This window comes from Rosa rugosa, chromosome 7 (genome assembly GCF_958449725.1).
Source record: "Rosa rugosa chromosome 7, drRosRugo1.1, whole genome shotgun sequence".
In the NCBI taxonomy this organism is placed as follows: Eukaryota; Viridiplantae; Streptophyta; class Magnoliopsida; order Rosales; family Rosaceae; genus Rosa; species Rosa rugosa.
In genome coordinates this window covers 7196170-7223620 of record NC_084826.1, presented here as the reverse complement: position 1 = coordinate 7223620, position 27451 = coordinate 7196170, and the positions used below count along the sequence as shown (strand labels likewise).

The 27451-nt window shown below is 39.6% G+C and overlaps 4 protein-coding genes and 1 pseudogene across 6 annotated transcripts; 3 read left to right on the top strand and 2 right to left on the bottom strand.

The window, feature by feature from the left end:
• The first annotated feature begins 621 nt into the window (after window positions 1–621).
• On the top strand, window positions 622–5002 carry LOC133719766 (putative zinc transporter At3g08650). 2 transcript variants are annotated; one of them, XM_062145938.1, is made up of 6 exons: window positions 622–814; window positions 1266–1913; window positions 2403–2687; window positions 3074–3202; window positions 3394–3491; window positions 3672–5002. In XM_062145938.1, the coding sequence occupies exons 2-6, from the start codon at window positions 1449–1451 to the stop codon at window positions 4483–4485; spliced, it is 1791 nt and encodes a 596-aa protein (XP_062001922.1). In that variant the 5' UTR covers window positions 622–814; window positions 1266–1448; the 3' UTR covers window positions 4486–5002. The 2 variants fall into 2 exon arrangements, with proteins under 2 accessions (XP_062001922.1, XP_062001921.1); XM_062145937.1 differs by having other exon boundaries at window positions 622–827.
• A 530-nt stretch (window positions 5003–5532) lies between these two features.
• LOC133719767 (protein RETICULATA-RELATED 3, chloroplastic) lies at window positions 5533–6952 on the bottom strand. The gene has a single exon (XM_062145939.1). It carries the CDS (start codon window positions 6786–6788, stop codon window positions 5724–5726), a length of 1065 nt encoding a protein of 354 aa, XP_062001923.1. The 5' UTR covers window positions 6789–6952; the 3' UTR covers window positions 5533–5723.
• A 4272-nt stretch (window positions 6953–11224) lies between these two features.
• Window positions 11225–15526, bottom strand: LOC133722084 (KH domain-containing protein At3g08620). Of its 2 annotated transcripts, none has more exons than XM_062148903.1 (7): window positions 15312–15526; window positions 15020–15108; window positions 13880–14031; window positions 12854–12973; window positions 12626–12742; window positions 12290–12433; window positions 11225–11879 (listed from the first exon to the last, which is right to left on the bottom strand). In XM_062148903.1, the coding sequence occupies exons 1-7, from the start codon at window positions 15389–15391 to the stop codon at window positions 11733–11735; spliced, it is 849 nt and encodes a 282-aa protein (XP_062004887.1). In that variant the 5' UTR covers window positions 15392–15526; the 3' UTR covers window positions 11225–11732. The 2 variants fall into 2 exon arrangements, with proteins under 2 accessions (XP_062004887.1, XP_062004888.1); XM_062148904.1 differs by having other exon boundaries at window positions 12854–12970; window positions 15312–15525.
• Window positions 15527–17460: 1934 nt separating this feature from the next.
• Window positions 17461–21048, top strand: LOC133722062 (NADH dehydrogenase [ubiquinone] 1 alpha subcomplex subunit 1). The gene is made up of 3 exons (XM_062148871.1): window positions 17461–17636; window positions 17741–17841; window positions 20802–21048. The coding sequence occupies exons 1-2, from the start codon at window positions 17529–17531 to the stop codon at window positions 17834–17836; spliced, it is 204 nt and encodes a 67-aa protein (XP_062004855.1). The 5' UTR covers window positions 17461–17528; the 3' UTR covers window positions 17837–17841; window positions 20802–21048.
• Window positions 21049–21176: 128 nt separating this feature from the next.
• On the top strand, window positions 21177–25529 carry LOC133722061 (cytochrome P450 714A1-like; annotated as a pseudogene).
• The last annotated feature ends 1922 nt before the right edge of the window (window positions 25530–27451 follow it).

Genomic DNA, 27451 nt, shown 5'->3' with positions numbered 1-27451 from the left:
ATGTCCAAACTAGTCCTCAGTTCAAATTTATGGCACTACCCCCTTGAATGACGATGACCACAACCAATTTTGAACTTCCAAGGGCTAGAGCCTGCTTGTATTGAAGCACGATAATAGGGATGCCTCTCCTGTGCAAACTCAGGGCGAAGGGAAGCCCCGCGGCAAGTACTCCTAGGTGCTTAAGAAAAGTGGCCAACAAGTCCATACTAGTTTCTCCATTATACATTTGTATTAGCACCTTCATTATTCTCTTGAATCCCTTGCATTAGTTTTTGGTAACGGTAAAACTAGTCATTTAGGTTTATGATTGTAAGTATTTTTTTCATAACACAAAATGTAACTTCAGGAGCTCGCAATAATATTATTAATATTTTCTTTCTTTCATGCTGATAAAACTAGTCATTTAGGTCCATAACCATGGATGAGCCCCCAAAAACAATAAAAAGGAACGAATCGAGGGTAATTTGACCATTAATCTAATAATATTACCGGAAAGGGAAAGCCTAAACCGAAAAACATTCCATTTTTGCGGAGTCACCGGTTTTGTACCAAAAACAATGTCCTGACTCACAGTATTAAGTTAAATTAAATTAAAGTCCCACCATTATTATTTTTCAATTTTTGTTGTCAATAAAATTGCACCAAAAAAGTCCAAAAGACTCCGACTTTACTCCAACGTCGTCAAATTGATTTTGATCCATAATAATCGAACGTTTTATCTGCGTTGCATCCCCAGTTCATTATTCCCGGGAAACCTTTGGAATTGCGTTTGACTGACGTTGAGTCAAGCCCTTCCCTTTCTCTCTCTCTCTTGGTGGGTGCTATCGGTTAGTTTGATTCTCATTTCCTTTATCTCGTTTTTAATTTAGGTATTTATTGACCTGATTTTAATTCAAATTAGGGGTTCTTTGTTTACGCTTTTTCTTATTTTTTGATTGAGATTCTTGTGCTCGATTGGTTTTCCTTGAAAAAGAGAGGAAATTTGATCTAATTTCGGATATGGGTATTGCTTGGTCGATCGTTTTAGTCTTCAATTGTTGATTGTTCCATTGGGCATTGACATAAGGGTAGTTTAATTTACTTTGATTGTTATTGTAGTTTCAAAATTTTCGATTGTAAATTGGATATTGTACATCACATTTTATGGGAATGTGGCAATTGTTTTGTTTTGTTGGAAGAGGCAGAGTTTTACAATATACATTTATGGGGAATGTGCAACTGTTACTGTATTACTCATGTAGTAGTACCTCTTTTGAAATTGGCAGGGGCACACCAGGGCACGTCAAACCACGAGGGGTGGCTTCGAACTGGAGAAGTGGCCTTGGATGGTTTGATAGAGCGCGGCATATCTGATAGCATCCAAGAGAAGAATTAATATAGCGTGTACCTCCCAAAATCATGAAACTGAAGTTGTGATCTGGTTAGTGACATATTATACGAGTGAAAAAATGAAGTCTGCTTGTAGGAAAGCTGTGTTGTTTTCACTCCTCTGCGTGGTTCTATTTGGGTATGCTACAGCCGAGTCTGAAGAAGAGGTTTCACGGAAGTTGATATCTGCTCCGCACAAGAATGTGAGAACTAATGTTATTGATGGCACTGGTAATGAGAATACCTTAGGTTTTGAGGATATAAATAACGGGATCGGTGAGACAAAGGGCGGGAACAGCAAAGTCTCAATCTCCACTGTTGCATTATTTACGCTGGCAATGGCTGCTGCCACTGGTTTAGGTGCAGTGCCATTCTTCTTTGTGGAGCTTGATCCGCAATGGGCTGGACTCTGCAATGGAATGGCTGCTGGTGTGATGTTGGCTGCAAGCTTTGATCTTATACAGGAAGGGCAAGGTCATGGAGCAGGGAATTGGGTGGTCTTTGGGATTTTAGCTGGGGGAATTTTTATTTTGCTTTGCAAGAAGGTATCGACTTTTTCTTATCTTCTCTCTACATATCTGCCCCATCCTTGACATTTAGTTGGTGCTTCCCATTTGTGATTTTGATTCTTGTTTTTTATCATAACCACATTGCCATTACATCTTGCAGAGAGATTTGTTATCCTATTTTAGTCCATACATGCGTATTAACTGGTAGTATAATCTAGTTATAATAAGAACATAGGCTTTCTAGGTGACAACTGTGATATCTCAATATCTGCTTGTCCAGAAAAGTCCATTGGCATGCCATTTCATGAATTATTTCATTTCTTTATGAGAGGACATACAGGTTGAAAATGATAAGATGTTCCAAGCTTTTAAGTACAAGTCCTATAAGTTTGTGAACTAACAAAATAATACCCTTGTAAATATATCTGCTTGTTTGTAGCTGTTCTATTTCTGGTATTTACTTGTACATGGTGCCAGTATATATCATGTTCCAATTATGGCTTACATCATTACATCTGGTTTCAGTTTCTCGAACAATATGGAGAGGTTAGTATGTTGGACATTAAAGGTGCAGATGCAACTAAAGTAGTTCTTGTGATTGGAATAATGACTCTTCATTCATTTGGGGAGGGCTCTGGTGTTGGGGTTTCCTTTGCTGGTTCAAAGGGTTTCTCTCAGGGCCTTTTGGTAACTTTGGCTATTGCTGTTCACAATATACCAGAAGGATTAGCTGTAAGTATGGTGCTTGCATCAAGGGGTGTTTCACCACAGAATGCCATGTTATGGAGTGTAATTACGTCATTACCGCAGGTAATTTGATAAGATATAAAATTTTCATGGAATTTGTGAATATATCCACGTCTTGGAGAATTGTTTGAATAAGCTGTAAAACAATCCAATCCAAGGTTTGAGTTCAGGTGCATGAATGTGATTGGACTTAAATGAATAAATCTGGATTTCTAATGGTTACTAGTGTTTGGATATCTGATTCACCATGTCTAATCAATAAAGTCCTGTCTTGGTTCATTGGAGGGATATTGGTCTGGGTCACAAGGGGGTGGAAGCTCGCTCCTGCCTAAACCCCCTAATTATTGGTCAAGCAGAACTTTTTTCCTGGTCTTTGTACAACACTGAAGGACTTTAGCAAGCTATAGCATTTTCAGTATGAACCTCTTTGACTCATGTTGATCTTGCAGCCAATTGTAGCAGTTCCTTCATTCATGTGCGCTGATGCGTTTAGCAAGTTCCTTCCTTTCTGTACGGGATTTGCTGCTGGATGTATGATCTGGATGGTTGTTGCAGAGGTGCTTCCTGATGCATTTAAGGTAACTTACATCATGGGATTTGTTCATTTTGGGTATTTTGTAAAACCTTGTATATTTGTCGTAGGCTTTTAGAGCATTTTGGATTCAATTCAACTGCAAATATCATTTGGGACCTGAATTAAATATATCAAATACTCGCAATGTTGTATTTTCCCTTTCCAACTCATGTAGTTTTTCTTGCCTTGTTGTAGGAAGCCTCTCCATCACATGTTGCATCTGCAGCTACTCTCTCTGTTGCATTCATGGAAGCACTTAGTACTCTTTTTCAGAGTTTCAGCCATGACTACAAGTGAGTTTATTCTTAAGGTTGAGGAGATTGCATGCCATATGATTAATGTTTGCATGATTTATAGTACCCTATGTTCATTTTTAACCTGTGTGGTTACCTCCTTTTGGAGATGTTCTGATAAATAGAATGTATTTTCACCTCACTTTGGAAGTACTCTTATTGGCATGTTATATGTTGCAGTTCAGAGGATGCTTCTGGCTTCTTTGTTTCATTGCTTTTTGGTCTTGGGCCATTGCTTGGTGGCATGGTCCTTGTTGCATTTGCACTTGCTTTCCGTTTCCAGCATGCTCTTCTCATGGGTGCGGCATCTGGCATTGCCTTTGTCCTTGGTGCCTGGCGACCGTCGCAGCTACTTTTCTCCTCAAAGATGGGATTTTTTCCTCTTATTTTGCTGCTTGCCTTGGGAGCTGCATCTGTCCATACTTTGAGCTCTAGTATTCTGAAGCTTGCAGGTCGCAAAAAAACTTCAGTGCATAATTTGCCCACAGTAACTGGTTTCCCTGTGAGTGTTCACACCCTCCAGTCATTCTTGTCATGTGGAGCAGTTGCTCTTCACGCTTTGGCTGAAGGGCTTGCACTAGGGGTTGCTGCTCCAAAAGCTTATGGACTTGGTCGGCATATGGTTCTTCCTGTCTCCCTCCATGGACTCCCTCGAGGTGCAGCTGTGGCTAGCTGCATCTTCGGGGCTACAGATAACTGGCAGGGGTCCCTTGCGGCTGCTGCTTTAATTGGATTCATGGGTCCAATATCTGCAATTGGAGCAATACTTGCAGGAATTGACTATAGCGGTCTAGACCATGTCATGGTGTTTGCTTGTGGGGGACTACTCCCAAGTTTTGGAAATGTAGTAAGGAGAGCAGGGAGATTGGATATGCGAAAAAGCAGTTGTGGGCTTCTGATGGGTATGGTTTTTGCAACTTTGTGTTTGACTTGCACCAAGTTGGTTTGCTTGCACACACCTTATTGCAATTCTGCACCTGAGGCTGTCAGATAGTGTTGCTAGTGCTGCAGCTCACACAATGTAGTTGCTTAGGTTCACATGCGTAGTGATGAGTTAAGCACGGCAATGCTCTAGCATAAGGTTTGGCACCTCTGCTTGCAAAAGCATACCCTTAAAAGATTTCGGAAGATATATGGCTCTAAGGTGTTAGCAGTGGTTGGCAGGAAGGTTTCATCAGGAGTATATATCATGTTTTGGATAGAGAGCAGTGCTTTTCTGTTGACTGTTGTACAATAGAAAATAATGTAATATTATGCTCATTTATGTTATTCATGAGAACTGAGGAATCGGGTTTACTTTTGACACCAAATTCAACTTTAGGCAGTTTTTGATTCAGACAGCTTTTACATGGAATGGAAGCAAAAGAATATCTGATAATTTGTTCCTTTGGAATCTCATTCAGGAGGTATGTGATTGAAATGGATTGACTTGAAAAGTATGATCTTCATTCTTATGTTCTTGCTTTTGCTATTGCACCAGTGACTTAATGGAAAAGAACCATTTGTCTTGATATTTTTTTTCATAGAACATGGAGCATTTTGCAATGACCTTGACGTCCCAACTATCCCCAATAGCCTTCATTTTTCTCATTGTAATTTCTCGTTTGGTTTCGACTTGTTTGTTTATCTACCATAGCTGGGTTATTCCTTCTAATTGTCACAATGTGTATGAAACAACTACCACATTGCCAATTGATCAAAATCATAACTTAAATCTTGTGACTACTCCATTTCTTGTTCAACCTTTGTCTTTTTCCTTCTTACAGTGGGAATAGACAAACTTATGAAGCAAGCAACTCTAATTGAAGGGGGTTGTTGTCATATAATGTCTCTCAGTAGTTCAGACAAATAATTAGGTGAAGCAGAATTGTCAGGTTGCTTTGACAAGACCACACTTATTAGGAACCTGAAAATAATTGAATCCACATCCAAAGGCATCAAGCATAAGTTTCATGCCAGCATTGTCTCAACTCTCGAGTGGGCTAAGAAAACAGAATCCACACAAGTATGGCAAACCCGAAAATTCTCAACTCAAAGAACACAAGAGAAAACACGCATTGCTATATAGGCTATTGTAAGTAGTGAAACACATTGTAGAGCCAGCATTTCCAGATGAACTTTGAAGAAGACCTAAAAATTCATCAAACCTACAATTTTATTATTACTACAAAACTAGATATCAAGGCAAGTAAGTTCTCACTCCAAGTTTATAAACAAAAGTCACGAAAATCATCACTTGTAAGTCGACTGATTGCTCAAATCCGCATTCTCCTCCACCAATTTTTCCTTCTCTGCAGCCGATCCAATCTCCGGCTTCACAGCAGCACTCTGCGATCCTGTCAACCTCGCCAGAAGCACAAATGTCATCCCACCAAGCACATTGTTCAAGCACCTCAGAACCACCACCGAAGACTTAAACGCCAGCGGCGGCAGCCCCTTCCCCAACGCATACTCCACCCCATTCAATGTCTGGTACCTCAAATTGCTGCTCACACCCATGTGAATTGCCCAAGTCACCGCATTCAACAATGTCGGTGGAGGCTTATTCGGGGTCTCAAACTCCGGGTCCATCTTCTTCCTCAGCTTGATCAGCCCATTCGAAAGCGCAGTACCGGCAAGCCCAGCGGCGAATCCAACTCCGGCAAAGACTGCTCCTTTGTAGACCAACGTCCCGAGGCGATTCAGCAGCCCGAAAGAGCCCGGTTCGAACATGTGGCTCGCCGGACAGCTGGCGAAGATCGAAGGGAGAGTTGCGGCGGAGGCGGACAAGCTCGGCGCCAGTAGATACATGAGAGTGAAGTTCAGAATGCAGCCGACGACGAGAGTCGAGAAGACGAAATCTAGCTCGTTGAGGCCGAAATTGGGCCGGGAAGCCATGTCGCCGAGGACGCAGGAGCTGACTCCGACGACCTCCTCCATCAAAACCTTGAACGGAAACTGAGGATCGGCGGCGACTCTAGATCTCCATCCATTCAGAAACATACCCAGAAGCCCAAAACCCTGAAACGGCGACGTCGAGGGTTTCGACTCTTCATTCTCATCTCCGCGGCTCCAATCGCCGCTACCTCCTCCTCCGCCGGCGCCGCCCCGGCCGGCGCCGTTGCCGCCGGAAAACGAAAGATCGGGCCTTCCGTCCAAAATGGGTCTGGGTCCGAAAGAAAGGCCGCGATTTAGGGTTTTGGAATAGGGGAAAGAAATTGAAGAATTGGGGTTACTGGGGATGCTGCGGCGGTTGTCGGAGAGACAGGAGTGGGCTTTGGCCAGAGTAGAGCAGCGGAGCTGGGCGGTGGCGGCCATGGTTTGATCTGAATCTAGTGATGGGTTCAGAGGAAAACCCTAGAAATGAAAATCGGAGAAGAGTGATGGCTCTAAAACCCAACTGAGGAATTAGAATATTGAAGGAGGCCGGCCTTCCCTGTCCTCTAGTCTCTGAAAAACCCTACAAATGAGAGCGGGGATTTTTATTGTGACGGGGCTGTGGGATTGCACAGTGTTTGACTGAGTGACACGTGGTTTTTGAACTTGGACGGAATTGTGAGCGAGGTTGTATTGGAGTTTGGGCCCAAAATCCCACCAACTCTCCTTATTTACTTGATAAAAATTTTAGTGTCTGCAATGAATGCGATCACCAACCCACTTCCAAATTAGGAATTTACCAAAACCGGCACCGAAACGACAAAATTTGAAGGCGTTAGATCAGTCATTATTTGCTGTGAATCTCATTCGATGGACAAATCTAACGGTTCTCAGCTTCTGAATTTCAATACTTTAGAGCACTATAGAACATCACTCTCTTTTAAGAAATATTGTCATCAAATTTATACGTCAAGGATAATTTAGGACTTTACATGCCAATAGTGTCATTTATACTACAAGAGCTTACTTATCGTAACTTATGCTCGAGTCATTTTGATAAAAATTTACCGGCCTATCGTGGTCTTGAGAAATCATAATCTAGTGCCTCATTGGTGAATACCAACTTTTTGTTGAAATGAACATAAGATATGGGCTACCATTTTCCATGATGGCACTATCAAGGTAATGCTTTGGAGTTGGGCAACCCTTTCATTTCAATCATACCATAAAACCCAACACGAACATCATCATTATAAAGAAGGACGCACCTATTTAATGCCCAACAAACTCCACAACTTTAGTATAGTTCTTTCGGCATCAGCTTCCTTTGTGCGATTTTGCGATCCAGGGCAGCAACCATCGGTCCATTTATCTTCTTAGGTTACATCGAAAGGGATCGAACTTTGATAGGATTTAACCTTTTCACACCATTCTCCTACATTTCTACTACTTACAAAGCCTTATATCTACATCATTTGGATGCCTTTGTCAATCCACTTTGGTTCTTTCAACATCAGCTCCCTAAATACATCACATTTCTGATATCTTTGATGTGCATTTGATATTTCACAACTGAACAGGACTCTCTCTGATGTTGGTTAATTTAGAGACAGTTTTAGGCCAATTTAATTGAGGGAGTACGTGGAAATGGCAAAGAAAAGTTTGATCTCGATCGATGTCTCCTAACCCTTTCAGGAATCCCTTTAATTGAACCCTGATAGCCTCATCATATGTGTTGGTTCATTGGTGAAGGAATATATTAGGCCTGTCAAAATCTGTTATACCAGATAAACTATTCTTCATCTTAAATCCGCATCTCTTTTGCTCAAGTATATGATGCAGGCTACTGGGTAGCAAGCAACTGTGGCCTTCAAACCATGGAACTGCAGCAGGGTCTTGTAGTGGAAGTGTACGTATACGGTTCAACGGAGACTCTGGTCGATTAATATCTGGAGTTTACAGAACACGTATAAATAGACTCTAGCTAGTACTTCTCCTGTAGTGTGCTTGTTGCACCTACACAAGAACCATTCCCAATATAGAAACCATCTCAGGAGGCATTTGGTGCGAACTAATAGGAACGAGGATTAGGGGCTGTGCTGATCATATTGGGATCTTAGGAGGAGTAATGCTGAAACCCAGCAGGGTCATTTGTCCTCCCTTGCAACTAACTGAAGCTATGCCACTTCTGCATGGTCACCAGATTGTTATTTATAGGTTTACACTCATTTAACTGTGAAAGGTGATGGCCGTGGACTTATTGATCGAGTTCGAAAGTTGTTTCGAATGAGTGAAGTTGGCCATTTTATGAAAACTCAAGACTTTGGCAAGAAGGGTAAGCTAGCTTATTGGTTGCAGATGATGTTTTGCTCGAAGATGCCGTAGCACTGACCATCAATTGCTCGACAAAGTTTAGCAACTTAAGTGTAGTACTCTTTCATAGAGGAGTGACCTGCATATATAGCTGATGCCAGTCACTGAATCTAACTTTTCAGGACTGTAAGTTTAGTAAGGGTGTGGTGCTCGTTCCTCTGCTACATATTTCCTGGCTAATTTTCTTTGAAAACCTAGTCGTTACTCTTTCGAACTACAAGTATTCATAAAAGCTGGCTAATTTTCTTTGAAAACCTAGTCGTTACTCTTTCGAACTACAAGTATTCATAAAAGCTTATAATATAGGGAAAATGTCCATTTACCTAAATTTGAGCAACACTAACCCCACTTACCCAAACAGCTTATGAGATTGCCCACTTACCCAATAATTTACATATATTTTGCCCTAATACCCAATTAAGTTTTATTTATTTATTGTTTTCTATTTATTTTTAGGACAATTTTGTTCTCTCCCTCTTTGTCACTTAGAGAGAGAGTCATCGAAGACTTCGCCGGACTCCGGTGACCGGATTCTGGCAACCGGTCACGGGAATCCGACCACCGGCCGTAATCGGATTCCTGTGGCCCGACCGGTGATCGAAATCCAGCATCCGATTTTATTGCCCCCCAATAATTTTATTATTGCCCCCAATAATCTTTTTAATGGCCCCCACTAATCTTATTACTGCTCCCCAATAATCTTTTTACTGCTTCCAATAATCTTATTATTACCTTCCAATAATCGCTTTATTGCCCACTAATGATCTTATTATTGCCCAACCAAATCATAATAAACAAAACAATCACTACTAGCAACATCCCATATTGAAATCGGCCAATTTTTCGGAGAAACAAACCACTGCAACAACATGGACGACGTTGAAGGAGCTCCTCCTCGCCTGCGCCATCCGCCGCTACGACACTCAGAGCTGGGACTCCATCGCCGCCCAATTCCTCAAGCGCAGTTCCAACCTCCACCGCCTCACTCCTCAGATATGCAAACGCAAGTTCCACGACCTCCGACGCCGCTTCAACCACCTCAAAGACGCCGTTTGCAACGATGACAACGCCGACGACGCATCCTCCCCTATTCCATGGCTCGATCGTCCGCGGCTGTTCATATCGGAGAGAGAGAAAAGTCCCAGTGATTCGCGCAGAGAGAGAGAGAGAGAGAGAGAGAGAGAGAGAGAGAGAGAGAGAGAGAGGTCACGGTGATTCCAATCGGCGGCAGCGTCCGCGGCTGTTCAGATCTGAGAGAAGTCGCCGGTGATTCGCACTTCGCAGAGAGAGAGAGAGAGAGGGGGGGGAAGGAGTCACGGTAATTAGAGAGAGCAGCTTCTTAAGCCACTGAGCCGCCGCTGATGAGCGACGCAATTCGATCTACTCAGATTTTCAGGTTTCTCCTTCAACGACGGCGACGACGAAGCCTCAGATGATGATGGTGGCCCAGGGCTCGATGATGGAGAAGCCGGCGGTGATGGCAGCGAAGCCGCCGAGGAGTTGCAGTGGCCGGAGCGAGTTGACTCAGACAGATCGACGATGGAGAACGCGGATTTGTGTCTGTGTGAGAGAGAGAGATGCTTTGTAATTTTTTAATTATTTAGAGGTTAAAATTATCTTTTAATCTTTAAACTGGGTAAGTGGGCACACTAATTTATGTTAGCCTAAATTTGGGCATTTGGTCAAGAACCTATAATATATATGGTCACACTTCTTAAATCTGTTATAAATAGACTAGTACTACCATGCACCAAAAGGAAGCACTTCTATGCGTCTCGTATGGAGATGTCTCATCTCCGCTGCATCGAGCACCAACGCAGCGGCACCTCATGAACTTCTCAAGGGGCAGCACCATCCTACTTTTACCTCAATCCCTACTGCAGTCTGGTCTACATGTATTATATTGATTCCCCACATATGCCTTTCCCAGTGGCCGAAATCAATATGAAACTAATAATATCTGGAAAAATCGCAACATTGGGTTCCATCAAACCTTTTGTCTTTAGTGTTGCATGAATCCATGATGATCTGAGGTCACATGGACAAACACAACATTATATATTTAGTCTAACATTTCGCCCTATTCCACTGCAGACCATGTTTTTCATTTTCGAAACAAGACGACAGAGACCACACCTACCAACCATGCCACCATGTGAAACAAGTAGACAGCAAAAATACTAGCATATACAGAAGATTGAAAACTAATAACACCAAGAAAGAGTTTGTTCCCACTTTGTTGTTTTGGGATCATTAGGCAAGTCATGTGTGAGATTAAATAGCATAGAATCTAAACCAAACTGTCAATGGCGACGACCCTACTGGCATAGAATGGTTAGACGAGGACTTAAAAACCTTTTGACAAGGCTTTGTCGCTTCATAATAATTAGAACGATACAATCATGCAAATTCAACTGATTTAAAGTTAAATTAATCCGCCTCGCTTGCGTCGGGACCATGCCAACTGTTAGATTAGTCCTATATCAATTCAAGAACACTGCAGATTTGCAGATCTCCAAGAGAGACAATTTAAATAATTGAGATAGAGACATTGTAAAGAATCCAGACTCTGTTTACATGACTTATAAAAATGCCATACGACAAACCTACAAAACTCGATTCACTGTCTTAAGCTCTAAATGGTTGCACAATTAATATATATCTTCACACTTCTCAGAAGTAACTAAACACAAGAATAAATCCAATGAATGTATTAGGTTTACACAGAAAAACTGACCTCACCAAACCTAAAGCTCAAGAGCCAACTATATAAATTCCTTTCTTTTTTGGTTTTTGGTTTTTTTGTTTTTTGGGTCTTTGTCCGTCTGTAGTTCCAAAAAGAGAGAGAAACAAAACAAACAAAAACCATCAGAAAGCTCACCAGCAAGAACTTTTAGCCTGTCTTTCTTGTAGCCATGCTGATGGAAATGTGTATTGCAAGGCATTCTCAGACATGATCATGGAGTCGAGTACTGAGTAGCAAACATTTAGAACAAGCAGTAATATGAGCAGTCATCGACCTGTTTTGGCACGTTTCATTCCACTTGAATTGAAAGGAGATACGCTGCCACTTGGCCCAGGACTTTCTTCTCTGAAATTTGAATTTATCAAAGCCAACTCCCGCAATTGCTGCCTCTTAATATAATCTTGTGACTCGTCCTGCGAGTAAAAGGTTTATATCCAAAAATAGAATGAAGAACTTGGGTCAAAACTTGATAGTTAAAATACAAATAAACAATCGTCAGTAAACAACATCCACTCCATAAACAAGTTTCCTGTGTAGGGCAGGAGAGATCCCAGCTTGGCTCAAATGAGTTCAACCATTAATGATCAATTGTTTCTCCATACGTAACTGATCTTAACTTTTCTAGTCAGCTCAGCTAGCAGAATTTGCAACTATCATGCAGCTTAACCAATTGGATGTGTACATTATACTTACTCACTAGACTTAAACAAGTAAATACGCAGAGAAGCATATTTTTTTAGGATAGACATGTGAGGACTAACCACTCCAAACTAACACATAATATTGTTTAGAAAGAGAGAAAAAATATGTTTGAGATAAGTACCACAGGTTTGAGCAGTTCTTCGATAATTTCTTGGGCCTGTCTGAGCCTTATATCAACAACACTGGCAGGTAAATCGGCTTCAATTAAGATGTGGAGTGGTTCGCTCAGATGTTCATAGCCTGGTCTTCCCCTTAGCTTGTCCTCCTTGGTATTGGAAAAAAATATGAAATGGTCAGGCATGTAAAAGAGAACCCAAGTCTTAAACAAAGAATTTTATGAACAGATTCTTAAGAGATGAGTAACATTCTAAAGTTGACATTAAACAATCAGCACTAAAAACAGCAATTTAGCACAGCTAACAGCATCAGTCTAAAATGAATGAAGTGTCCTTTTTACCTTGTCTGGATCCTTGATAGATCCTTTGCCTCTAATGTATACACGACACCCCGTAGTAGCTTCAACTCGTTTCAAAGAATTACCTCTGGGTCCAAGAAGTCGCCCAACAAAATTGAACTAACCTCCCAAAAGAAATAAAATGTTCAGGCATTGTTACGTACAGTAAGGGATGGCCAAGACAACCAATCAAAGTAGACTTTGAATGTTAGTGATATGCAAAAGACTTACGTTGGGGTAAGTGTCTACAGGAATTTCCAAGCGTAAAATCCTCTTCACTGTGTATGAACTAGGGCTCGCAGGTGCACCTTGCCAGTCCATTGTCATCCCATGAGGTGCACTTAATCTCTGCTATGTAATGAAAGCCATCTTAGATGAGCAACATTAAAATAAAACCAAAGGCAATGAATATGGAATCACGACTAGGGTTGGGAACAGAATAAGACATGGGTTACAATATTATAGGTAATCCTGCTCATTTTGTGGGCATAAAGTCCACATAACACATGAGGATTGTCACTCAGAGAACTTATAAATCATCTCCCTTCTGTACGCATCATATGTGCTTCAAAGTCAAACTCAATTGTTAGAAATGCACATCCTGTTCAATCTGTGTTTTTATGAGTTAATTGCAGGTAAAAGGAACGCTAAATGTCAATACAAGTTTTTTTTTTCTTTTTCTTTTTCTTTTTTTTAAAGTACAAGATAAACTTTTGAATGCAAAATGATGTGCATCTTCCTTTGAGCCTCCTCTCCCTCAACATTTTCAATTCAGGTTCCAGCTAGAAAGAACTGGTTTTTGAAATCTCATACATCATATTTGTTGGCTTACAAGCCTAAAACTCAAACTCCCCTTAGAAATTGGGGTTAACATTGCCTCGTGATAGACCATAGAATGAATAAAAAGAAACCAAAACTCAAGTGAGTCCCAAAATTTGTAATCTGTATCCTAGTCTGAAAGGGCTTCTTGCATAATAGACAGGCAGTATCGGTCAGTTCTGCAGTCCCAGCCCATTTCCTACCATCTTTAATTATTAAGTCGTGAGTACAAAAAATAACTATATGCTAAAGTTAACAATCGTAGGTTTTCAACACACAACTGTAGGAGAGCATGAAACACATCATCTCATAGCCCATATGTATTCAGTGAAGCATGGAGGAGGGAAAATATTAAATCCCAGCTTACACAAACAAAAACTAAAATATTGAAAAGAAAAAAATCCAGAGATGTCTTCTTGAAAATTAAAGGACAATCACCTCTTGAGGAAGTCCATTCCAACCACCCAATCCTGTCCCAGTAACACTTGACATAAGGTTTGAAGAAGCCATTGGACTAGGACTTCTATGTCGCATTCTGTCGAAGTCGCCGAAACCTTGGTTGGACATCATTCCAGAAACCCGTAGAATCTCTGCACACAGACAAAGAAGCATTTCATATGAAAGCTTATCACACTACTCGAAAGCACCAGACTAGAGGGAACTCCAACCCCAAGATATGAAACAGAATACAAATGAGTTGCAATGAACTTTAACTGTAAAAATGGAATCCAGAAAGAAACCATGGCAACATCTGTCAAGCTAATTTTTGCAATGCAAGACATAATAACACATCAATAGATCTGTGGATGCAATATAATAGGGTTGGTCCGTAGAAAAATCCGATGACCTAATAGAGGGGGAGAAAAGAGATACACTATGAAAACAAGCCAATCAACCCTTGTGCTTTCATGGCAGTGTACTGTGTAATATATCTTTAAATTCGAATTTCATCGTTTTTTTTTTAGCAATCGACAGACAGTTAAGTAAAAATTGCATTGCAGTACAGACACTTTAATGCACTCCCATCAACAGGTATTGCTGCAGTTAGGCCATGTATAAGACACCTTTAGATAATCAACACATTGTTATCAATTCCCATCTTATGCAAAACACATTCACGAGTCCAGCATGATTGTTGCAACAAGAAGAGAGGGAAAAACTGCAAGGCGAATACACTTCAATGTTGAAATCGTTTTACCAAAACTGATCAAAAGCAATCACAACCATTGGAAATGCCACAGTCGCACTCAAAGAGTTACTAGTTCGTCACCAGTATACAGAGTATCAACACATGAACTCCGAATTAAAAGTTCAAATCTGCAAAAGCCAGTGATGAAAACACTACTCCACTCTAAAATGTGAAGAGAAATGCACGATCAGTCCAACAACAACCTCATTTTGATTGAGTAAACCAGGAGCCAAAGTGTGAAACAGTCAAAATCAATCACACCGATCTGTCTATTCAACCAAGCACATTTCTTATCTCACCAAAACCACCGCCACGGGGACAAAAAGGGGATAAACCCTCTACTCCCCACAGAAATCTAGATCCAAAACTCAAAAGAGGCAGAAGCAAACCTTGATTCAAGAGTCGGCTACATATCGGAAGCACTTGCATGAAAGGTCCAAGCTTTTGATGCTCTGCTAGCAGCTCTGACAAGTACTGACTACAAAAACAAAAACCCACACAGCAGATCAAAAAAAAAAAGACCACAACTTGCTAACACAATCCAAATTGAAAACACAGAAAACTTTAGGCACAAGACTGTATCTTTGCTCTGGGGACTTCAATTCTAGAAGGATTAGAAATAGGGTTGTGGTAGACATATGTACATAGTAGTTGTATTGAGTCAGTAGTGATATACAAAACCTGTCAACATCTGGAGTGCTTCTAATCTGAGGAGAGGCAGCTCTGGCGGGAGAGAAGTTGGGATTATACAACCCTGACATAGCCCTTTTGTTTGCTTTTTCTCAGAGCAGCAATTGGAACATGAGATGGAAAAAAAAGGGTTTTAGTTGGTGTTGTTGCAGAAGAAAAAGGAAAGACAAAGCACCATCAATAAAGGGGGTGTGTAAATAGGAGAGGAAAAAACACATAAATATATATATATATATATATAATAAAATGAACAAAAACCCAAAAAAAAAAAAAAAAAAAAAGGCGTTTTTGTAGACAGCTGCTCTCACTGAGGACTCTGGATTTTTGCAGAAAAGAAAAAATCTTTAATTATTTTTCTTCATTCTTTACCACTTATTTAATTTCACTCTGAGTGTGTCACCCTTTAATAAATTGTTAAAACAGAGCCTGGGAAAAAAAAAAAGAATGGATCTTTTGGTCTAAATTTAAGGTGGTAAAGATTCACAGGAGACTTTTCATTACACAGTGACCGATGAACTGAGAGGAAAAGAAAGAGACATAGACAGAGACACGCACACAGTATCAGAATAATAATAAGGATGAGAAACAGAGAAAGGTTTTTACTGCAAGTTGAAAACCTGAAATGAAGTGTTGGGTTCATTTCGGTCCATGTTCGTGGTACTTATAGGTAACACAGGGGACACGTGTTGTCCATGCAGAGAATCAAGCTCTTTCTCTACAGAAGCAGAGAGGTCCCAGATTGGAGCCTCCAGGGCCAGTGACAATGATGTTGCCAACGCAAGCTTAGCTGGTCAGTGCCCGAGTTTCAGACCAAAAAACTACGTCGTTTCGAAGCTTTGGACACTTTACCATGTTTTGTGGAGTGGAACACTCGTCTTCAGTCTTGACCAACCACTTTTATGACTTCTGCTACTGCGTGCTCCCAAAGGTCCTCGCTTGGAATGCTCCAATCTCTGTTTTTTTTTTTTTTTTTTTTTTTTTCATCTTTTTAACCCCCTAGAATTTTACCACGAATCCAATCACACTAGTCGTTTTACCATTGCTAACCCCTCCTCTGAGGAAACAAGCCCTGTCTTTTACAAGGATCACCTGATACAATACAGAACCAAGATTGATGGGTTTCCTTCTCATTTTCTTGGACTTTGTTTCTACTGGTCAAAATCACGTCGCTCCCCTTCTTTGTAAGGATGTCTATGAGAGGATAACGAAAGGTACGTATACAATGATAGACACTATTGAAGAAAACGAATTTGAGAGCAATGTTGGTGAGTCTACTCTCTAATACATGGTGAGTTTTGTAGTACTTGCCTATTTTGAATCTCGTTAGAAGAATTTGTAAAGTTGTTATTAAATACTTTTAAGGTAAAGAACTTTTTAATGATATATTCACGCGCGTAAATATCTATCAAAACACATTTTAGAGTGGTATCAAAATTCTTTTACTATTTTTGTACTTTGACTCTATAACACGAAACGAGTCTTGTAATACTCTAAATATGATTACGAGAAAGTTAGGAAATGAGCTTATATCATTGAAATTTATTTAACAATAACATTCGCACTTTCACCCGTGTAAATAATTATATAAGAAAAATCTCTCGTGTGCGCGTAAGTAATTTTAATGATTTATCATTAGAGAAATTTCTAGAGTCCGACTCGTGTTTTTGCATGACCGTCAAAATCAATCAATCATACTTTTCATTAGGGACACAGCCAAACACCTAAAACCCAAGGCCCCCTTTTCCTTCCTTGTTTGGTTTCTCCCCATTTCTTTTTCGCTTTCCTTGTTTGATGATTCCTCACTCTGTTTCCATTTCCTTGTTTGGCTTTCTTTTACTATGTAAAAAGCTCATGAATGATGGATATTGTTGAGAAATTAATGTACCAACCAACATTCCACTTCCGGTTGAGCTGTGATGGCTAATGTTAATAATGGCGATTAGTATAAAGTTAACATAGTGTAATACCACAACTAATACAGCTTAATTATACACTAATGTATTTGTAATTTTGTAATGTTGGAATCTTATATTTGAAAATGGATCAATGATAATATAAATCTATTGGGCTCGTAGATGACGAATCGGGTCAGGCCCAATGTGCCCAACACATATAAACCCGAAAAAAGGAGTCACCTTTCTCTCATATCTGTAACTGAGGTGAAGCTTGAGGAAAGAGGAAGAAAGGTTGAAGCTTTGAAGGTTGAAGATGTCGCTGGTATGGATGGAAGCGATGCTTCCGCTCGGAATCATCGCCGGAATGCTGTGCGTGATGGGAAATGCTCAGTACTATATTCACAGAGCCGCGCATGGCCGGGTATTGTGACCTAGATCTAAATCCCAATTCAGATTTGTGTAGAATTGAAATTGGATTTGAATCTGATTGTGAAAGTTTTGGTCTTTTGAATTTTGCGGTGGCAGCCGAAGCATATCGGAAACGACATGTGGGATGTGGCCATGGAAAGAAGGGACAAGAAGCTCATCGAGCAGGCCACTGCTCCTTCTTCTTCTAATTAGTTCCGGTATTTACTTCATCTTCTTCTTCGATTGTGTGATTGGTAGTTTTTTTTCTTTGAATTTGGGCTTTTTTTTTTTTTTTTATGCTTGGGGCTTTTGTTTATCTGTTTTGATTGGCCTAGTTTCTTAGTAATGATATATCGTTCGAGCCGAATGCTATCCTAGTTATTAAGAATCTAAGATGAATTTGCTTGTTTTCTGCATGATGAGTTTTAGAACTGCAAGGGTACCTTGTATTGGGATTGTGTCGAACTGGAAGTTCTAGAAGTAATAGTGAGGTGCTGGCAGACCTATGATGGATGGGATTAGGTGAAGTGGAGCTACAAAGGGTTGAAGAATTAATCGGAATGGTTGTACCAAGTCATGCTTGAGCTGTAGGCTTTGTAACAGGCTGAGCTGATTCAAGGAATTGGACATTAGATGATACAGTTTATGCTTGGTCTTTTGAACTGCGACGAGATTTTGGGCTAGGAATTCGTTAACTGTGAACTTGGGAAGTGAAATTTTCTAACTTTGCATATGTTTCTGCTGTAACTTTGCATATGTGTCTGCTGCTTCTTCTTGCAAAGACTGACTTGTGAGTTCATTTTCTGTTTCATGATACCAACCGTTGATGTTTCTCTCTAATGCAACGCTGTTTTCATAGATTTCAGACGATGATTACAGAAGTTGATTTGATATATTTCTACAACTGTAAGTGATATAACTAGGAGTTCAGTCTCGAGTGATGCTTGGCATAATTCCCGTGAATATTATGTTGACTGCAAGAACTCAATAACAAGTTATGTTATTGAGAAGGTGTCACGGAGCTTTACTCAATTTGAAATCTTAGTTCAAATTCTTGTATGATTTAGGAACTTGTACCAAAGTTGAAGGAGAACTACTCTATTTCCTCAGTTAGATCTTACAGTATGGATGCTTATTCTCATCCCACTCCTGTAAGAATTGTATCTTAATAGGATGATTAGGATCTTTATCTGGTGGAGCTCCAATAAGTTGGACTGTAATTGTAATCAATCAAACCCACTGTGCCTACTGTGTCGGTTATTAGGTCTAATTCTAACATAATGTTATTAGTATTCTAGTCCTTTACATGATAGATTCAAAGTTTATAAATGGCATGAGTACTAGAAAGAAATTTCATGGTTGTATGACTTCTGTTTGGAAGAATTTGAGCAAGTTTCTCTTAGAAGTTCTGTTGCAAGTCTTGTGACTATAGAATCATATTTCATCTTTCTTGCTTCTCTCTCTAGTAGTTCTGAGATTTGTTCTGCACCTCTTCACTATGCTCAGTTGATTTTCTTAGTTATTTTAAAAAGAAGTTGTTATACACACTCTTTATTCTATTTTAAATTGCATGCTTTCTTTCTTCGATTGTCGAAGTCATTTTTTTTTGGATATAGTGGTTAGAGTATTAATATGTGACCCTTTACCATAAAATTAACCCCTTTTTTATGATTTGGGATCTTTTGTTCATCTTTTTGATTGACAATAATCGTTAAGGTTCTTGCTTTTCTTTGCTGTATTGGGGTTTAACCAGTTAGTAATTTGTCAGGTAATGATATGTCTTTCGAGCCAAATGCTAACTAGTAGTTAAGCCAATGTATCTTTATCTGCATGACGAGTTTGATAACTGCAAGGATCCCTTGTAGTGGGGTTGTGTCAAACTGAAAGTTACAGAGGTAATGATGAGGTTTTGACAAACGTATGATGGATGTGATTATATGATGTTAGCATTGGGAAATGTAGCTACTAAGGAGTTGAAGAATCAATTGGAAGGGATTTATGAAGTCCTGCTTGTGCTGTATTCATCGTATAAAGTTGGGCTAATTCATGGAATTTGACCTTAAATGATACAATTTATGCTTGGTGTTTGACTTAGAACAAGAGTTTTGGGTTAGAAATTTGTAAAATGCTAACTTGATTTAACTTTGGATATATGTCTGCTGCTTCTTCTTGCAAATACTGACCTGTGATTTCATTTTCTCTTTCATGATAAGATTCCAGCCTTTGATTTTGCTTTTAATGCAACATAGCTTTCCTGAATTTCATACTATAGATGAAAATTGATTTGTTATGTGTTTTCATCAGTAAGCGATGTGATTAGGAAGTTTCATCTTGACTGTTGCTTGGCCCACGCACCCTAGTATGTGCAACTGCAAGAACTCAATAACAAATTTTCACAGAGCTCAACCCGCTCTAAAATCTAACTTCAGCAGTCTTGGTTCTTGTATGAACTTTATAGTACTATAGCAAAGGAGGAGGAGCAGGAGGGGGGGGGGGGGGGGGGAGCGCTAATATCTACTTTTGGGATAGTTGTATATACTAACAGAAACCGGTACCAAAAAGGAAGTTCAATGGTTCTTGTTGAAAACTGTATAGTACTCTCACAAATCTGTGGTTACATACTCATGTACTTTACATGGTAGACTCAAAGTTTTCAAGTGTCAAGGTGACGAGAAAGGAATTTGCCAATTTGGTGGTAGTACATTCTTGTGTTAGGAAAAACTTCATAAAGTTATTTGTTTTAGAAGTACTGTTGCAAGATTTGTGACTAGCCCATTCATTTTTGTTGAATCCTATCCATCTTTCCCGTTTCTCTCTTCAATAATTCTGAGATTTTCTCTGCACTATACTCAGTTGTTTTCCACAGTTATTTTTACCCCTTGTGGAGTTCTATCTGGCATTTCATGCTTTCTTCTCTTTAGCTGCTCCCTCTATTAATCTCTGTCTTAACATAATAATATTTGGACCTTGATTTGGGGACCATAAAGTGCTGTTACATCATATATATTCCATTATTATCTTTAGTGGAGGAGCCACTTAAGTTTTAACTCAAGGCTTTTCAAAGTTACTACATTCCCTCCACTCCACTCATTCGTGTGCATGAACATATATGTGGTGTATGTGTAGTTTTGGCTATCGTTACTATGATGAACTTATGGTTTTGTGGTTCAAACTGCAGGAACGTTTGTGAATGGAAGCATGAGAAGAAATAAAGTCAGCAATCCACTATGAAGGAACCTAGAGCAACTCCAATGACAAATATTTTCATTGTATGCGAATTTGCACAAGCTGTTAACAGTTCATGGAAAAGTTTATGTACTCCAGTGATTTACTTTTTAATGTTAAATGTTTGACTGAGCTTTGTGTGGTGATGGGAATGTTTGTTATGCAGTTATTTCATTTAATAGCAGAGAATCTGTTTGTAACTTGTTTTTGTTCATCGTTGCTTCCCACAAGGTTGATCTATGTTCAAAATCAGAACCCTTTACAAAAGGAACGAGGGTTCCTTTTATCGGAAATGATAACGTGTTCTATTAATCTATAGCAACGGAAAACTACTAGGCTAAGAGCATAAAGCAGTAGGAGAAATTCGTTTTAACAATCCTTCAGAAGCAGGAAGAGCATAAAGCTTAATGCATACGTAGAGTTCTCTTCATTTTCTTCAATTTTCTCCGTAAAGCTTTCACAAACAAAGCGAGGAAAGAAGAAAAGAAACGCAACTTCTCAGTTCATTCTCACAACGAACATGTGAGGTCCCCTTGGCTTGTCATAGAACATGCTCCAGTTCACAACAAACAGGTGATGATGCAACACCGGATGGCATATATGCATGAAGTAGCTTATGTAACACTCACTATATACACTTGTAAAACATGCATTGCATGCGCAGAGATGCACTGTACACTTGTAACAAAGCTTAGCTTGAAGTTCAAGCTTTATGAAGCTATATAAAACCCTGCTTCAGAGAAAGCGTAGTAAAGTACGAGATGGCAGCCCTGTTGATATTTTGGACAATTTTCTTCCTTGGCATTCTGAGCCTGTTTACGAGATTGCTTAACCAGTTATGGCTCAAACCTAGAAGGATTCGATCAGTGCTGTGGAAGCAAGGCATCAGAGGTCCGCAGCCTTCATTTCTTTTCGGAAACACTGCCGAGATGGAGAAGATTCGGTCTACCGCCGATATCACCCAGAAAGCATCGAAAGGTGGGCATGTACAGCACGATTGGGCACCCTCCGTACACCCATTTCTTCATAAATGGGCAAACGAGTATGGTATATGTTACTGTGTTATATGTTAGTCGAGATTGAATGACCATATAATTTACTTGTATTATTGAGTCTCTTGATGATCTCTATTGACTTAGATGCATGTAGTTCATAATTTCGGCAGTAAAGGGGATGAAAATCCAGTATTAATTAGTATATATCTTCTAATGAGAGCTTAGATCATATATGCATGTTGATTATGCAGGTCCAGTATACATGTACTCCACAGGCAGCCAGCAACACCTTGTTGTAAGCGATCCACAGTTAATAAGAGAGCTTAGATCGCACAACTCCATGGATTTGGGTAGACCAACATATATGAATAAGAACTTGCAAGCTTTAACAGGTGATAGCTTTTTGGTCGCTAACGGAGAAAAGTGGGCTTACCAGAGGAAGATCATTGCCCCTGAATTTTTCCTTGACAACGTTAAGGTATGTGTACGATTCTATATATGTTCTCTAAATTCTTGTTAAAAATTATTATTAAGCAAGCAAGAGGGAAAATGATAATTGAAAGATTATACATATTGCAGATATACAACGTCTACACTTGGTATTTTGAAAACTAAATCATTCAAAGGAGAACTACTCCGTTGTTGAGTACCTTCTATATATATATTTGAGCGACGACTTTAATTCTAATCAGTTAGCAGTTATAAGTTGCCGTTAAGGTAAAAGTATGCGTATATGTACTGAAGAAGGTCTTTATAGGACATGTTAGGTCTGATGGTGAAATCCACAACGACAACGATTAAGGCATGGGAGAAATCTATACAAGAAAGCGATTCGGGCATTGTGGATATGAGAATTGATGAGGATTTGAAGGCCATATCTAGAGAAGTCCTATCAAGAGCTTGCTTCGGTGGGTCTTACTCTAAAGGCAACCAGATTTTTGCAATTATTTCTGTTCTGGAAGAAGCCTTGTCCGAACCAAATGTGTTCTTTGGGTTTCTAAACTTGAGGTTTGCAGTTCAAAATTTCTAACGCTTTCTTGTGTTACACACACACACACGCTCATATTATATATAAGATATGTGTGTGTGTGCGTGTGCGTGTGTACATATTAGTGCTACTCTCATCGATTGATTTTTTTATCTTTACCAAGGATATGTTCAAATTCGACAGATTCTTTCCCACAGAGAATGACAAGAAGATAAAGAGTTTAAAGAAAGAGGTGGACGCTTTGATACTAAAATTAGTGAGGGATCGTCAGGTTGAAATGCGACGGAATGGTGCATCTCAAAATGACCTATTACAAATTATACTTGAAAGTGCTGCAAATAGTAGTGACATGCCTGCCCAACTTAAATCAGATAGATTTATTTTGGACACTTGTAAAAGTATGTACTTTGCAGGCGCTCAGACCACTGCTACTGCAGTAGCCTGGACCTTGATGCTTCTGTCACTGCACCAAGAATGACAAGAACGTATTCGCGCTGAGATTGTTGAAGTGTGTGGGGATCATGACCTCCATCAATGCTTGCAACACATAGATACATTACCCAAACTCAAAACGGTATGTACTACTTTGAGTTCTCATTGTTATTTCACACATATAATGCCCATTACATAGAGTGAGTCTCTTAATTGCTAAAATTTTGTGACATGTTTAGTAGTACTCATACTCAAAATGGTTACATGGATGATTATGCATCTGAAAATGCAGCTAACAATGGTGATTCAAGAGAGTCTGCGTCTTTATCCACCAGCAACAATAACAGCCAAGCATGCTTTAGCAGACATAAAACTAGGGGAGCTTGATGTGCCAGGAGGCACCAACATATGGATCTTCGCACACAGATTGCACCGCGACCCTGAAAATTGGGGGCCAGATGCTAATGAGTTTAAGCCAGAGAGATTTGCAAATGGGGTTTCCAAATCGTGCAAGTATACCCAAGCATATGTGCCATTTGGTTTCGGGGCTCGAATTTGCATAGGCCAGAACTTTGCTATGAAGCAAATGAAGATAATACTGTCCCTTATCCTTTCCAAGTTCTCATTTTCTATTTCTCCGAATTATCACCATTCTCCTGTCTCTCCAATGTTACTATTGCCTGGACATGGAATTAGGCTCCTTGTTAGTCCTGTGCAAGCAAAAGCCAATTCGCTGGTTTAAAATTAAGAAAATAATCAAAAGCCAATTGGCCTCAATTATGGCCGAGATTTTCGGATTAAGAAAATAATTGTTGGCCTTTTTTTTCTTTTTTGTGTTGAATGGTGTTAGACTTCATTGACAACTATAGAAAATTTAAGGCATATATACTTCTCAGAATCAACTACATCTTGAATAAAAGAAGGGACATTGGAAAGGTTGGTTCAAGCAGCAGCATGAGCTGCCAGCAAGTGCGCTGCCTTGTTTGCTTCTCTCTTAGCATGTACTATTCGAACCTGGTTAACAGCTTCCACATCAAATATGAGGTCCTCATAAAGTCTTCACATTGCAGATGTATTCTGCATATCTACTTGACACAATAGTTGCTTCAATACCAATTAATCAGTCTCCAAAATCACAGGTTGAATTGAATGCTCCAACACATGATTAACAGCTTCTCTACAAGCAATAATCTCAACATGCTCAGCAGATTGAATATGACTCACTGCCTTCCCAACTGCACCCGTAAAATTCCCTTTAGAATCCCGAATCAAGAAGCCTATAGCAAGCCTACCAGACCCCTGACTAAATGCTCCATCACCTTCAAGGCTTCAACCAACCTTGAAGGAGGGCCTTTCCACTTCAAAACTCTTCTCACTCTCTGAATACCTTGTAATTTAGTATTGTGAAAAATGAAATTACTAAGCCTGGTAGAAGACGTGAGAGCTATATCAAAAGCTGAAGTGATTTTGCTTTCCCATACTCTTATCATTCCTTAATTTCTTTCCAAATTTCGCAAATAAAAAACAAAAGTTAAGCAAAAATAGTACGTCTTTGACAACTTCATCCAGTTGGTCAGAATCAGCTCCAAAACAAACGCTAGCTATACTTAAATTGGTTCTCAACGTACACCTCTCTATTAAAACCACAATTTTGACCAAGATAAATAATTGCCTCTGCCTCACTATTTTATCACACACAACTTTGAGACTCCAAGATCACATGCCTGAATGCCAATCTGTCTAAGGTTGGTAAGATATTAGGACATACTTTCCATGCATTTACCTTGGCAGTGTTTGAAATTTTAGCATTCCACATCTTCTTCCAGACCCTTTGATTACTCACAAGTCACAAGTCACGACAGAAGAAGGGAGTAGAGGCAGTTTTAGAGAATGCAAAACGACAGGCTGAATTAACAGTGAACATTACCCTTTCTCTCCAAGTGCCGAACCAATCTGTCTTCAGGACTTCTAGAACTCAACGGGATTGAAAGTATAGCTTCTGCGTCAGATTGTACAAAGGTAGTGCGTACCTTCAGCTCATCCCACTGATTTGGAGGAACAACCAACTCACTCAGCTTGGCCAAAGCATCTGGAACAGTCCTTGTTGCTTGACGTATATCCTAACAATTCCTAGATGCTTGAAAAGGCCGCAAGTGCAAATTTTCCGTTTATTATTGTGCAAAATTGCGGTAAAGCTTAGGCGACAGGGTGTCATGACCAGTTGATCATGCTTTAACGTCAAGAAACTTGGGTTGAGGCCTGGATTCTTTAAATTCTAATTAGCAAATACACATTAAGCACAAGTCCCAAGGCAGACAAGGCAACTGCCTTAGGCCTCACTTGGGTGAAGGCCTCATTTTGAAACAAGTTTTTGTACTTTATACTATTTAAAGTCTAACAAAAATTGAATACAACTTCTAAATTACCCAACATATTACCAAGTCATTTGAACTTATCTAGATCTTGTAGAACTAGGCCTCGTACCTTTGCGTCAATTTTTTTCTCTCTTTCTACTACAAACTTTCTTGTGTATTTTGTACTTGTCTATCTTTAGCTAATGCATACTCGATTTGTTTGAACTTAAGTAGTTAACTAATTGAAATTAGGCTCCATTTATAGGTTATTCTTATTTTCATAGTAGAGACCCAAAATTCTTGTACCAAATACTTTGTTTGTAAAGTAGCAAGAATATGCTAAAAATATAGAAAAATAAAAAACAAGTTATGATTTTCGCCTTAGGCCTCACTTACCATTGGGACGGCCCTGAGCACAACCACCATATGCCTCATACCCTAGACATAATCAAAGCGATCTTATTTTGTGATCAATTTCATAGTGTATCTTCTTTTCACTAAGCAATCACATCCTTATTGACCTATCTACATTTGGTCATTTTTATTTTCGTTCTGCAAAGTACTCCTTTTATTCTATACAACTGATCCAGATCAGTATAATAACTGAAGCTAAGACCCCAGAAGCTAGCTAGAAATATTAAGAACAAATTGGATGGCTTAATTGGTCTGTCAAAATGACTGCATTGGAAGTATTGTAGGCACGTTCAACTTCATTTTAGTTTTTACAGTGTTGGTCTAGTAAGCACAACAAATTGATTTGCACAAACTGGAGCCAAGTGGTCGAGATTATTTTTGAGTATTTTGAAAATTTTGAGGTTTCAATACAGGCTGGTTACCTTCCAAATATCTTAAAGGAGCATTAGAAGGGAGATGGACTTTTGCACGATGTGGATGAAACATAACATGCAATAGAAAGTCACTCATTATGGCACACAGTTTTTTTTTTTTTTTTTTTTTTTTTTAAAGAAATGACATTTTGGAAATAGGTTGAGGACTTTTGCAATTTGCACCGATGTCAAGAGGGATTCAATTAGGGCTGGGCACGGGCCGAGCCCGTATGTCATTTTGCTGAGCCCGGGACCGAGCCCGAATTTTTCGGGCCAGGCCCAAAACGTGTTATACAGAGGCTGGGACCGCAGTAAGCCCGGACCGAGATTTTTCGGGCCGGGTTTCCGGGCTTTCGGGTTCAAACAGACCTCAGGAAAAAAAAAAAAAAACACTGATTTCCGCCGACGCCGACAACCAGATCTCCAAGCACCGGAGCTTAGCCACCTAAAAATCCATCCCTCATTCCAGAACCATCGAACCAAAACATCAATCAAAGACCATCCCGCTCCACCATCTCTCGACCTTCTCCACCCGCTCAAAGACCTGATCCGTTTCCTTCGCTTCCCCGAAACGACACCAACCCAATTCCGTTACAGGAATCTTCACCAAGCACGAGACTGTGAATGAGCAGAAAGAAGAAGAATCGGGAAAGCCTAGTTTCAATTTCAATGGAATTTAAATCAGAATAATTGAATTGGTGATGTTCTGATGAAATTGGAAAATAGGAAGCTAAAGAGGATCAGAGGGAAGGGAAAGTGGAACTGAGGAAGAAGAAAGGAAAGGGTTCTTTTAGGAGAGATGAGAGGTTGGGTCCGCTGGGATTGGAAACTGAGGAACTGCCGATCTGAGGGAAGAGGAAGATGAGGAAGAAGAAAAAGGAAAAAGTACTCGGGCCTATAGACAATAAGTCAATAAGTTATTATTCAAAAAAAAAAGTCAATAAGTTATAGATAATTGATATTTTAATGACACATAATAAAAAAACATATACACATATAATATTTTA